The sequence below is a fragment of the Myotis davidii genome, unplaced genomic scaffold (genome assembly GCF_000327345.1).
Source record: "Myotis davidii unplaced genomic scaffold, ASM32734v1 scaffold132, whole genome shotgun sequence".
Taxonomy (NCBI): Eukaryota; Metazoa; Chordata; class Mammalia; order Chiroptera; family Vespertilionidae; genus Myotis; species Myotis davidii.
Window position 1 is genome coordinate 2,917,233 of NW_006285258.1, and position 14,334 is coordinate 2,931,566.

The 14,334-nt window shown below is 37.9% G+C and overlaps 1 protein-coding gene across 5 annotated transcripts in view; it reads left to right on the forward strand.

Annotated features, from left to right (window-relative positions):
• Nucleotides 1-14,334, forward strand: part of ATP8B4 (ATPase, class I, type 8B, member 4) — a 220,759-nt gene that overhangs the window by 91,347 nt on the left and 115,078 nt on the right. For all 5 annotated transcript variants that reach the window (XM_015558941.1, XM_015558943.1, XM_006756016.2 and 2 more), the window contains 3 exons: nt 3,589-3,661; nt 7,812-7,882; nt 11,843-11,925. In XM_015558941.1, coding sequence (XP_015414427.1) covers nt 3,589-3,661; nt 7,812-7,882; nt 11,843-11,925 — 227 coding nt within the window. The remainder of the gene's footprint in view (nt 1-3,588; nt 3,662-7,811; nt 7,883-11,842; nt 11,926-14,334) is intronic.

The window sequence follows — 14,334 nt, forward strand, 5'->3', positions numbered from 1 at the left end:
TGAGGTCCTTAAATCTAACTGACATGTCCATTGTGTCAGCTGGAGTCGGGGTCAACACCTAGGGAATCTTGCTTGACGTTTCTTGACAGATCGCTAATAGTTTTGGATAATATTTCTTTTGAGGACATTTTTCATTGCTAATAGTTTTGGATAATATTTCTTTTGAGGACATTTTTCTTCTGACTGTGCACCTTCACAACATTTTTCTTAAAGCTCAGGAAAATTTTGTATCGGCCTGCATTGTTGCCCGGTGAGCGATCTCCACAGCCCCCAGCCCCTAGGTGTGATTGTGTTCCATGGAATTTGTGCATACCAGGGAAAAATTAAGATTTCAAATGCTGTTAATCTTAAGACTTTGGAGGCAAAATATTGGCGTGCTTTTAGGAGAGAATGTTCTATTGGAACAGGTGGAGAAGATTAGGTGACCAAAGATAGGGCCTTTGGGAAGAGGAGCTTGGAGAGACTGAAAGGTATATGTTCTGGGTAGAGGGCAGGCAGGTGGCAAGAGAAAAAAAGATAGAGGACTAGAGTAGATAAAGTGAGGAATCCTGGATTCATATAGGATTATAGGTACTTTCTGCTTTCTTGGACTATGCAATGACATGAGCAGGTCAATAATCACATTTTAGCAAAGCATGGACAAATGCATTATTCTGAGTGTTTTTCTGCTTCTGGAAATATTTGATAAGTTAAAAAAGCAGATGTTAAAATACATGTAGGGGTGCAAGTGGGTATAAGGGGAATGAGCATGAGGATTTTATCACTCCTCTGTATGGTCCCTGTAGGACATGATGTTTATAGTCATAGATATCAGGGATTCTTTCCATGCTCTGGGGTTTTGCAAAATTTTCCTTAAAGAGGTTTCGTTCAAGTATTTTTTCCAAGTGTAGTAGTTAATTCAAGTAATTCTCTTTGATATCATCACACCTTTAAAAACATCCTTCAAAAAGCTTTGGTTTTATAGAGGGAAATATACTGAATTGGAGAAAAACTAATTAGAATTTAAGTAAAAACATTGAGGTTTTGGTTTGTTCCCTCAAATAGTGGCTATTGCCACTTACCTATGCAAACGTAACTGTCAAATGTGCACTCTGAAATGTATATGAGCTCCTGTCATGTTTCCTTTCCACTATGGTTGGGGCTACTTTTCCATTTGGGTGGGAGAGGTAAGGTGTAGGCCTTCCTTATAATGTATAGGTAGGAGGAATAAGAGTTTGAAAGTGGAACTTAATATTATTTCAGCTTCTTCCTGAAACAGATGTCCTTTATTTTTTTAGAAAAACTTTATTTTTAAATGACAGTTACATTCAATATCATTTTTTATTCGTTTCAGGTGTACAGCATAATGGTTAGGCAATCATAACGCTTTACAAAATGTCCTCCCACCCCTGATCTTTCCAGTACCCACCTGGCACCATTCTTAGTTATTACAATATTATTGTGAGCAGATGCACTTTCAATAGAGACTTCCAGACAATTCAGTAGCGGTGTAATTTCCATCAATAAAGACATGGTCTCCCTATTGGTCTGTTCACAACAACTTTTACCTGAGATTCTGTCCCGTAAGAACTGTGGCTAAGGCTCCAAAGGAGGTGTCCCCGGGAGAAATAAACCAGCACCTAATCCGTACCTGTAAACGTAAATAAAATGAGATTTAGAAGGCTTGTTAGGTCCTTCTGTTGTCGTGGAACTAGATAAAGTGCAGGAAAGTATGGCTTTGGAGAAATGATTGAATTCTGGCTGGAGATGAAAATGCTGCAGTTGAAAACTTTCCAGAACAACATGTACTTGGATCCATATTAAAGAAAATATTTCTGAGTGTTTAAGCCAAATGACCCAGCAGGGTTGATAGTGTGAGGCATACTTCACAGTTGTATAAATATTTAAAACTGTTTTCCAGCCTATAAAACAAAGTAAATTAGGTTGTTTTTAAAAACGGCATAATGAAATTAACCTGCCCACCTTAACTTGTTGGGGAACCTGACCTAACATCCCAGCCTTCTCTCCTGAAAGGGAATCGCTCAGAAAAAAAGTGTGATGAAGGCTTGCAACTGAGAAAACAAGCTGGTTTGGAGGTTTCAGTTTCAAAAGGGATGATTAACTTCAGGGTATACTGCCACAGGTGGTCCGTTTCCAGGTAAGCCTGTCTGCCTAAATTGTCACTAGGGGCCCAACCAAGTAGATACAATAGCTTTTCATCATAAACTCCTTTGAACTTGATGAACAATAGACTCAGGGCTCCACTATATAAGGAAGCCTCAGAGAAAGTGTGCAGCACCATGGCTGTGCTGTTCTCAATTCTGAGCCGTTGGCCTAACCATTAGAATGCCACCAAGTCCATTCTTAGGCACAGGGCTGGATGATTTGTAGGTGGTCTTTCTCATTCAATCTTCCGAGTCTTCTTTTATCACCTGTGTTGTTCCTGTCCTTTCCAAAATTTATTCTCTTGCATTTATTCTTACCTGCATTTTAGCTGTTGCTGTGACCTAGTCTCTCTTGCCTCTGATACTACTGTAATTAACCTAGTTATTAATAATAGGAAAGGAATAAAGGGAAGGCCAGATATTATAGGCAAATCATTTGGGCAGCTTCATCAGGAATCTACAGCCTTACACTCCCCAAGGGGTCCAACCAAGGGGAGATAGATGCGTGCCCAGTAATGCTGGGGTAACAGGGAAGGTGCTTGCTGTCAGTCACACCTGAGAACAAATGTCATTGGCCAGAATGGGCATGGACACTGCAAGGGCGTGAAATTTGGGATATTTAATCCCTTGAACAAGTCCCTTGTGCTCTTGGGACTCTTGGGACTTGTGTGACTTTGGGCCTGTGGGACTCCCTTGTATTCGCCCACATGGCCCACGGTCATGTGGATCCCCACACACAATGGACTAATGGACTGCATGCTGCTGTACTGGACCTGCCAGATGCTGTACTGGACCCGTCTTCCACGTGGAAAGGAAACTCTGGACACTGCCTCTGTTTCTAGCTCTACTGAAGGGTGTAATTCAATGGAAATAAAGTTTTCTACATTTCTTATCCTCCCGTGGGGGCCTCCAGAAATGCTTATGCCAGCTGTACCACAAGAACCCCACTCCCCCTCGCAGTGGGGAAAGACCAGCCACACTTTTCTCTGATAACACCTCTCTCTCCTCATTCACTTATTGCCTTCAGTTACACAGACCCCTGAGACAATGACAATAATAGAGTTTGAAAAGAATGTGGTGAATAAATTTATCCTTGCCTCCCCCACCCTCCTTCATGTTCTGGCCAAGGAAATGCAAGCAAGATTTAATAGCTTCTATATAAAACTGGCACCATGGGGTGGTGGAAAGAGCACCCAACCATCTTGAGTTTACCACCATGGCTATCACTAACTCACTGGGAATCTTTAGCCAAGTCAGCTGACTTCTCTGGACCGTGGTTTCCGTATCACTCCGGTAAAAGGTTTTGTCATGTAAGGTCCTTTGACTTGAGCATTCTAGATAGAAAAGCCTGTGTGCTTCTTCTGTCATATGATGCTCCATTGTGTATTCATTCCCAGGACTATTTTCTGATCCTGAAAATAATTAATTTTGTTTTTGTCCATAGACTGCAGAATGAAAAATGGATGAACGTCAGAGTGGGAGACATCATTAAATTGGAAAATAACCAATTCGTTGCTGTGAGTATTTAGTGTTGTTTAAATAATTCACCTTGGGCTGAAACATACTGCAGTTATGTTTGCAGTTATATTTGCATTTGCAAATTTAGTGAATCTGTACTAATGCACAGTAATTATAGAGGGAATACCATGATGCATTTGGAAGAGGTATCAATTATAAAATGTTTTAAAAGACGTATTGACCCTAGCTGGGTAGGTCAGTTGGTTAGAGCGTTGTCCTGATACGCCAAGGTTTCGAGTTTGATCCCCCATCAGGATACATACAAGAATCAACCAACAAATGCATAAATAAGTGGAACAACAAATTGATACCTCTCTCTCTCTCTCTCTTCTATCAATAAAAATATTAAAAGACATATTGATTAATTACTTTCAATGACATGGTAACTCAGATAAGGCTGAATGATTATGACCTTGTCTATCTCCTTTGGGATCGTTTAAAGTAGTAGATACAAAAGATTTATAATTATTTGATTAAATAAGAGCTTTTAAAATGCTCCGGAGTACTTTTAAAACAGTTTGTCCTCCCATAAGTTGAATATTATCCCTTAATAATGGAATTAATACTGTTAATTTGCAGTATACTTGAAGAAAAGATAAGCTACAGGAAGAGAAAATGTATGCTCCATCTAAATTATTACAGCCAGGAAGTTTCTATTATTGTTTTGAATGATTAAAATACTATTTATGAGGGTTTGCTTTGTATAGCAAATGAAAGGACTAGAAAGATGAAGTTGACCTAAACTGCCTTCCTGGCAAGAATAGGCTTTGGCTTTCTCTGGACCCATTAGGTGTCTCATCTAGTCTTTTCAGCACCTGTCTTGGACATCCTTCCAGAGAGGCCATTTTGTGGTCTAATTACCCTCTTCGTTGTTTTAAGTTTTATAGCTTCAAGTCAGGTACTTGTTCCACTCTAATTTCTGTAAATAAATCCTCCTTTAAAAAATATGAGACAGAAGAAAGTTGGGAATTTTCAGAGAAAGATTTGTTTAAACACTTATCTGAGTCATATTGAAGAAGGAGCTTCTTGCTACAGTGTAGAGGTGCAACATATGATTTTCTACATAAAAAAGTAAACGGGCAATGTTCTGTTTATAAACAATTACTAATTTGTGGGAGTGAAATATAAGGGCAAGGATTTTTTTTAAAACAAAGAGCCTATGATGTTCATTCTTCTTCTTGTAATCATCATTTTGTTAATCTCAAATAAATTAATTTATAAAAAACAAAAATAATGATAAATCTAGTACATATTATTGTACAACATACATTTATGGGATATGAAATTCAAATTTTAAACAAAAATATTAACTATAATATCATACATTTTCATGACTTTATTCTGATTTTTGTCTATATTAACATATTTCCCCTAAGTGTACTCATACCACAGGAGATATTTTTGGACTTTTATTTTTAGACTACAAAAAAAAAAGAAAAGAAAATATTGTAGATGATAAAGAAGAACTCCATGTGTGAGAATGCCATAAAAGATAAAGGAAGATCCAAATATGGAGTTCCAATAAATTCTACAAATTTATCTTTTCTCCGGTTTATGGAGCCACTACCCCAATATTTTCACCTTTGTACTTTTGGTTTTTGAACACCAATAAAGCAACGCAATACAGAGCAAAATGCTTTCTGTTTTTTTGTAGTTGTTATTCCAGTGACTTTATAGTCACCAGAGGAAAGAGTATACATTTTGGAGTCAGAGTTCTGAATTCTAGTTCCAGGTCTGCCCTCTAAGCTCTGAGTGGTCATGTTATGGTGTGAAATCTCTTGGAGCCTTGGGTCCCTCAATTAAATGTGTTAACACTCTCACCATGACTTTGTAAAGGCCATGGACTTTTTACAAGTTTATTTAGCTCATCTAGTGCTTATGGGGCCAGGGATGACCTTTCCAGATTTCTTATCCATATAATGGGAACAGTAGTACTTTTTCACAAGATTGTTGAGCAAATAAACTGATGCAATTATGCAAGAGTATTTTGTAAACCCTTAAAGAATTGTATAGCTTTTAGGTGTTATCATTGCTTAAAGTTTGGCTTCATTTATTTATTAATTCAACAAGCATTACTTATACCTAATAAACCTATGAGGAAAATGTCATTGGCTCTGAGGACTCAGAGAAGTTCAGTGAATTCTTTTCAGGTTTTCTAATTGGAGTATTTGTTTCAGGTTTTCACGGGTCAGGGCCTTGGGCTCTTTCTGTTGTTGTGGAAGGTGGGGGAGGGGCATTGTATTGGAAAACGCTGCTTCCTTCTTGGGAGACACAGTTAGCCTCCTTTGACAGGGCACGGAAAAGGCACCAATAACTGAGAGAAGACAGTACAAATGGGGTTATAAGGAAGATGGTTTTGGTTGGAATTAATGACTGCCTGCCACCCCTCCTCCCCCGTGAGTTCCAGTAATCATTCTTTCCCTGCTCTGAGGAATAAATGGGTTTGCATTATCAAGGCTCTTCATCTATGGATGAGTCACAGAAGTCTGTGGTGGCAGAAGTTATTTTCTGACTTGTCCCAATGTAACCTAAACATACTCACTATAGAGGGACAGTGTGAAGAGTGTATACCATTCTTGAGCTCAAATTACCCATCTTGATTTTTTTTGGTTTTGTCAATCTTCACTGGAAGATACTTTAAGAGAGCATGGAAGGGGCTGGGCTGGGTGAGAGGGGAGAGAGAGAAAGAGAGAGAGAGAGGGGGGAGAGAGAGAGAGAGAGGAAGGAAAAGGAAGAGGAGGAAGAGGAGTAAGAGGAGGAGGAGGAGGAGAAGGAGGAGAAAAGAGAGACACATCGATTGTTTCCCGTGTGAGCCCTGACCGGGCTAAGGATAGAACCTGCAACTCATTCCTTGACTGGGAACCTGACACCCTTCAGTGCATAGGCCAACACTCTAACCACTGAGCAACAGAGGCCAGTGTAACATCCCGTAGGTCCATCCATTTGGTCACAAATGGCAATTTTTCATTTTTTTATTGCTGAATAATATTCCAGTGTCTATATATATACATATTTATGTATTTCACATCTTTATCCATTTTTCTATCTGTAAACCAGCAATTCCACTTCCGAAGAAACAAAAACGCTAAATTGCAAAGCTATATGCATCCCTATGCTCATTGCAGCATTAGTTACAATAGCTAAGATGTGGAAACAAGACCCCGTATTTTAATATAAAATTTGAAACTTGACATAAAATAAACAGCCTCTCAATATAGCAAGGTACCACAATTCTAAAGTTCAATTTTAATGTCATTTCCAAAGTTCAAATGGACAGCCACATAGAATGGTTTCTCTCTGTGAGAGACCAACTACTGATTCTCTGAATGTTTTCCACTGTCTTTTACCACATTTTCTATTATATCCTGCCCTCTTGCTTAGTCCCTGCTTTATTTTCTCTTTCTTCTTTTTTAAACCCCATCATCCTTTTATTTTTTCCAAATTATTTTTTTCATTTTCTTTTTCTTTTAACTTTTCTCTCTTTTTAAAATTTCCTTGTCTCTATTATTTTTTCTATTGTTTTCAACTTCCTCCTTCTACTTCACTTGTATCTTTTCCCATCTTTTTTTTTTTTTTTTTTTTCCTGCCCTCTCTCTTTGATTTTCATAGCATGTGGACACACTCAGGTCTTTAAAGAAGTTGAAGCCTTTACCTTAATCTGAAGGTCATGGTGCAGATGGAGCCTGACTACATCCATGCCAGAGCCCGGGGAGGCACTGTGTTTTGATTGCATTCTTTCCCTTTTTTTTTTTCCCTTTTTTTTTTTTTTTTTTGCCTGCCCTCTGCTCTTATATTTCCATTTATCTCATCCATTGGGGAAAGTTTATATTTTCCATCAGTAGTGATCAAAGCAAGAAAATAGAATTTTATATATTTCTTGCAAAAAAGTAAGTGAAATGATACTTATCTTTATGATATTTCCTGCCCTTGCTTATGTTCTAATGGTCAAGGGTGTGCCAAACAGAAACAGGTAAGTAGAGGGAGGGTTTGATTCCGGGCATATAACAGAAAGGTGGAACAGGATTTCACCTCTCTCACTTTTTCTCTAAGGCTCACCTGGCTCATAGTGGTGGAGAGATGACACAACATAGAAGGCTTTCAACCAGTCTCCTCTTCTCAAATCTTCTTTATCCTGATTTTTAAAAATAGGCTGATCTGCTTCTCCTATCAAGTAGTGAGCCATATGGCCTTTGCTATATTGAAACTGCTGAGCTTGATGGGTAAGTTATTAAAGTTAGAATAATTAAGTAGATTGTTTTTTAAATTTATTTAAGATTAACAGTTTTAGGAACAGGACTTAAATCCTAATCCTACTCTTCATTTTATTTTCTTGGAAGAAATAGGAGTCTAAACCGCAAAGTCCATATTCTAATTACTTTGCAGATTTTTTGAAAACTCTGCCTTTTCTCCTGAATTTATTCTCTTTCAGTAACAGTGAACCAAACACACATATGTAAATGATATCGCAGAGGGGTTCTTCACTGAAATTCCTCAGCAGGGTTCTTTTTTGGGTTGGTTGGTTTGTTTCTAATTTCAAGTGATTCTCCAAGGAAAAGGAGAGGAGTGGTGGTCAAGATCTGATGAATGAAGGACCAGGAAAGAAGATGACCTTTTGGAACTGGACTGAATGAAGAAAGGGAAAGAAAAAAGAGAAATGGCGTTTGATGCAGCTTTGACATTGAAATTAATTTAGAATTTAGTTATAGACCTTAGAGTAGTTCTGTTTCAGTAGATTCAATTAGTCTGTCTGGCATTAGAACATTTATTGAATGCTTAATTAAAAAAAACCATATATGTTCTATAGATGGATTTAATAATTTAATCCTGAAGTAGGTACTATATATAAGCCCCATTGTATAGTGAAATAAAAACCCCACAAAAAACAAGTCTTAGAAAGTCTAAGTAATTTGTCCCAAACTTCTAAAGACTGATGATGGGACTCAAACCTGGCAGCCTAACAAAAGAACCCGTGGTTTTAATGACTGCCTCACAAATCGAGAGAAGAATTTATAGCAATAAACATGCAATTGAAAAGAGAAAAAGTTTCAAATCACTACCATCTCAAGAACATAGAAAATAGAAAAATAAATCTAAAGCTTGCAGAAGGAAGGAGATGAAAACAAGAGCAGAAGTCAATGAACCTGAAAACAGGAAAATAATAGAAAGAATCAATGAAACAAAAAGTTGTTTTTTTGAAAACATCATGAAATTGATAAATCTTTAGCAAGATGGAAAAAGAAAAAAGAGAAGTCACAAATTAATAGTACCATGAATGAACCAGGGAATGTTATGACAGATCCTATAGAAGAATAAGGAAATGTTATGCATATAAATTTAACAAATAGATGAAACGAACCCGTTGGTCAAAGAAACAAAAGAAAAGAAAACAAAACAAAAACAACCCACAAACTATAAAAACTAATCCAATATGGAGTAGATATTGAATAGCCTTATAATTATTAGGCAAATTGAATTCAAGTGTAAAACATAAAACTATAAAACTTTCAGGGAAAAACATAGGAGCAAAACTTCAAGATCTAGAGTTAGACAGAGTTCTTACACTTGACACAAAATTCATGAGCCATAAAAGGAAAATAAAGTAAACTGGACTTCATCAAATTAAAAGTTTTGCTGTGTAATAGACCCACTTAAGAGGATGAAAAAATAAACTACACACTAGGAGAAAATACTTGCACACCATCTATCTGACAAAGGATTTGTATTTGAATATGTGAAAAATGCTCAAAACTCAAAAGTAAAAATACCCCAAACAATTTAATTAGAAAATTGGCAAACGATATGAAGAAACATTGTATCAAAGATGACATACAGATGGCAAATAAGCACATGAGAAGATATTCAACATCACTAGCCATTAGGGAAATTAAAATTAAAACCATAATAAGATATCACCACATACCTATCAGAATGGCTCAAATAAAAAAATAGCAGCAACTCCAAATGCTGGCAAGGATGTAGAGAAATGGGATCACTTACACATTGCTGATGGGAATGTAAAATGCTACACTCACTCTGGAAAACAGTTTGGCAGTTTCTTAAAAAACTAAACATGCAACTCCCATACAACCCAGCAATTTCACTTCTGGGCATTTATCCCAGAGAAATGAAGACTTACATGAAAACTTGTACACAGATGTTTATGGCAGCTTTATTTTGTCTAGAAACAACTTATATGCTCTTTAACATGTGAACAGTTGAACAAACTATGGCATATCCATATCATGGGATACTACTGAGTAATAAAACAGGAATAAACTATTGATATATGCAACAACCTAAATGAATCTTCAGGAAATTACGTTGAGTGAGAAAAACCACTCCCAAAGGTCACTACTGCATTATTCTATTTATATACCATTCTTGGAGTGAAAAATTTATAGAAATAGACAACAGATTAGTGGTTGCCAGGAGTTAAAGATGGGTAGGAGGAGACAGGGAAGTGGAAGTTGCCCTTAAGGGCAAATAAGGGCAACCTGAGGAGTCCCTGTGTTGATGGAAATGCCCTGTATTTTGACTGTGTCAATGTCAATATCCTGTTTGTGACATAGTTTTGCCAGATTTTATCATTAGGGGAAACCAAGTAAAGGGCACATAGGACCTTTCTGTGTTGTTTCACATGCTGAAAATTATTTGGAAGTCCATGAAGATACTGAGGCAGATAAGGAAGAGTATATGGCAGGACAATGAAGGGAATAATCTGGAGTCTTAGAAAATATTATTTTTTATCATAAGGAGTATGTGTGATTATTTAGTTTCTCCATCTAAAGGTGGAAATGAGATATTGGAGAGACTCCTGAGGAAGTTACTTAAAATGATGATAAACTTGGATGAATGACACGATGTACTGAGTAGGGTAAAGGTATGAGGACTCTCTGGCCTAGTTGGTGTGAACTGACTGCTTCTAGTATTTGGAAAGTTGTTTAAATGAATGCACACGTTGGTCCTTTAATCTCAGCACCACTATCTCACTCTTGACGGCCAAGCCCAACTCAATTTCTGTTTCAATTATGAAGTTATTTATTATCTCAATATCTACTCACCTCTGCCTCCGAGGAATTAATAGATTTTGACCAATGAGATTACTTTTAAACAAAGTAACTTCAATTATACAGCCAACTTTCCTGCAGAAAGCTATTTTGCCAATGGGAATTCCTTGAGTTGGGTTCATATTGTCTTAACATCATTGTGAAACTCATTTCTGGGAAGTTTAGATTAAATGCCCTCTCAGGTATCTGCTTCTAGGTTCTCTAAATTCTATTACTTCATGGTTTGACATGTACTTCCAAAAGGTGATATTTGCTTTTTTATCTACCACTTGTTTCCCTCAAGAGGACAATAACCCTCGTGGGGCAGCACTGAGTGTCATGGTATGTATTAAAAAATATTCGTTGACTGAATGAACTCAATACTAAACATTTTCATAAAAGATAGAACTCTGACAGAGAAGCTCCAGTAGAAGAGAATTCTTTGAACTCAGTGCGAAAACTGGCGTGGCTAGCTGTTAAACATAAGATGTGAGTGACGGTCATGGAGTCTTCACTGCTAGTCATTTCATGAACACCAGAGAGCGGCCATCTGTCCAGCGTATGTGTGGTCCTGCCTGGAAGAAGATGACCAGCTCCCTGTGACTTGCTGAAATCCTGTTTGGTTGTTTGATTTTAGACTTAAGGGATTCTTGGCTTGATTTTCCAAGAAAAAGAAAGCTGTATTCCCTTTTCCATTTAAATTTCAGCTACTGTGAAATTAGCCATGACCATTTTTTGCGAGTAAAACTCCTATGTAGATGGACTCCTAGTGATACTGGCCTCCTTTATTTGGCAACTGTGCTCCCCTCCCTATTGTGTTTTGTAACTCATGCATGATGTCTGAGTAGGTTCGAATGAAACCGTATTTATTATGTCCTCTGTTCTTTCAAATAGCAAAACAGATTACTCTGTTGTTATACAGATGTGCTATGGGTGGAATGCCAATTCTTAGGAGCCAGCAAAGCCCTGTTCACTTTCCTGAGATAGTGTGCGAGATGTGAATAACATTCAAAGGGAGTTTCTTGAATCTCTTGTGTTGGATTTTGCATGGGCTGCACCCACCTGATTGCTTTGTGTAAGATGCTGTTGGGCTGTTCCATATAAAAATTCATGTCATGTTAATTAATTTTACAGGGAAACAAACCTTAAAGTTCGTCATGCACTATCAGTTACCTCAGAACTTGGAGAAGATATTGGGAGACTTGCAAAGTTTGATGGTGAGTCTTTAAAGTAGAAAAACAAAAATCTCAAAATCAAAAAGCTTTTGTAACAAAAATAGTAACAAGCTAATGACCTGAAATCCAATTTATGGTTTGTTTGTTTTTTATTTGGTGAAAGGACATAAAATTCTTAGGCACCAGAGCCTGTAATCTCTTCTCACGCTAAAGAGTAAAAGTGTTTACCGAGGGAGAATGACTTCATTAGCTCATCATTCATTTCATTCTTGTATCCTCTCCTCTAGATTGTGTTCTCTCTAGTCCCACAATACCCTTACTTGCCTTGCCTTGGCCTCTCTGGCACTCTCTATAAACTTTCTGAGGATAAATACAGACCATACTTTTTTTCCCGGCTCTAGGTCTAACCATCCCTTCCTTCTCTGACATCATAACAAACACCAAATGCTAGACAGAAAACTTCGTGAAGATAGTAATCATGCCTCATATGTTTCTGTATCTTTCCTAGTGCCTGGCATATTGTTTTAAAGATTGTAAGTGTATAGAAAGAATATTATGATTTATTAATCAGTTGGTCAATGGTTGCTCTTTATTTAGACCATGGTTTTATCACCATCTTCACACCATTCAACCCAGGTCCCTGCTCCTTGGCACGGATTCTCCCCTGCCTGTTCTATTCCAGCTGTGTCTTCTTGTTTTCTGTTAAAGCTGTCACAGAAAAACAAAATCCTTCAAGTATCCAAGGAAAGAGCCATTAATAATAGAACATTAAGCACCATGACAGGCTGTGGAATCGTTGGGGCCTTTCTATTACCTCTCAGTGGTCTCTTGCTTTACACACTTGTGTTTTGGCATTGAATATCAATATTTACATACAGATTGGTTTTATTTGTTAACTAGAGGCCCAATGAGACTCATGCACTTGGTGGGGGGGGGGGGTCCCTCAGCACAGCCTGTGCCCTCTTGCAGTCCAGGAGCCCTTGGGGGATGTCTGATGGGGAGGAGGCCTAAGCCGGCAGTGGGACATCCTTAGTGCTGCTGCAGAGGTGGGAGAGGCTCCTGCCACTGCTGCTGTGCTCTCCAGCCATGAACCATGAGCCTGGCTTCTGGCTGAGCAGTGCTCCCCCTGTGGGAATGCACTGACCATTAGGGGGCAGCTCCTGCCCCTGGTGGTCATTGCGCATTAGAGCGACCGGTCTTTCCCATGTTTGGTCGATTTGCATATTACCTTTTTATTATATAGGATGAATATTTATAAGTTTGAGACTATCTTCCAAAATGTTTTCTTTGGAGTCCACTAAAGGAAAATGTGGACAAGGGTCTTAACATGATCCCATGAATTAAAGAGCAAGTAAATTTACATTATAAAGTTTCTCCAGTGCACAGCTTGGAATTTATATTATCTATGCTTTGCATTTACTTGTAAACTTCCATCTGGATTTTGTTGATATTTTAATCTCTCTTAAAAGAGTGCTATTATATTAAATGTTTATAGAAAAAATATTCCTCCAGTTTGAGATGTAAGTCAGGGAAGAGCCAGGAAACTTTGAATGGCCCAAGAAATATTTTGATTAGTTTAAAACAAATTACACATTTTCTACTAAGTAATTTTTCAATGAAATTTTACTGTTATGTGAATCCAAGAAAAAGTAATTGGTGCCCATGAATTAAAATACTTGTTTAAAATACCTCATAGAATATTTATGGAGTCCTAAAAGGGCAACCTAAATATAATTTACCATTATGTACTCCTTTCCTGCTGGAATCATACCTTTGTACCTCTGTCAATCTATGAGGAGGTAAAAATTCATGATTCATTAGTTTTCTTTACCATTAAAAAGCAGATGATTGTTATGATTATCCAGTTCACTTTATTTCATAAATATTGGCACAGAAAGCCTACATTATGATTCAGTTACAGACAACCTTGAAATCTTAGTGGCATAAACAGTAAAAATTTATTTCTTGCTCATGTTATGTTCTGATACAGGTATGGTGGCATTCTCCATCTTGTAGCCATGGTGCCTAGACTTTAAGGTCAACACATCAGAGAAAGGATGAGATAAAAGAGACAAACTAATCTTTACTTCTTTCTCACATTTCGTTGACCAGCATGGACCTGCCCTAACTGCAAGGGAGCCTGGGAAATAACAAGTATGAATAGTTATTGACTATTAACTACCTGTACTATGTCCTTCAAGAACTCTGACCACAAATCTATACTAATAAAAGGATAATATGCTAATTAGAACGGGGAGACCTTCCGGACGTCCTTTTGGACAAAGCCATGATGGTGGAGCCGAGGCAGAGGCAGGTTAGGGGCGATCAGGCCAGCAGCGGGGGGCAATTAGGGGTGAGCAGGCTAGCAGGGGGTACAGTTAGAGGCAATCAGGCTGGCACACAGAGGCAGTGAGGGGCAATCAGGGCAGTGGGAGGGGGGCAGTTAGGGGG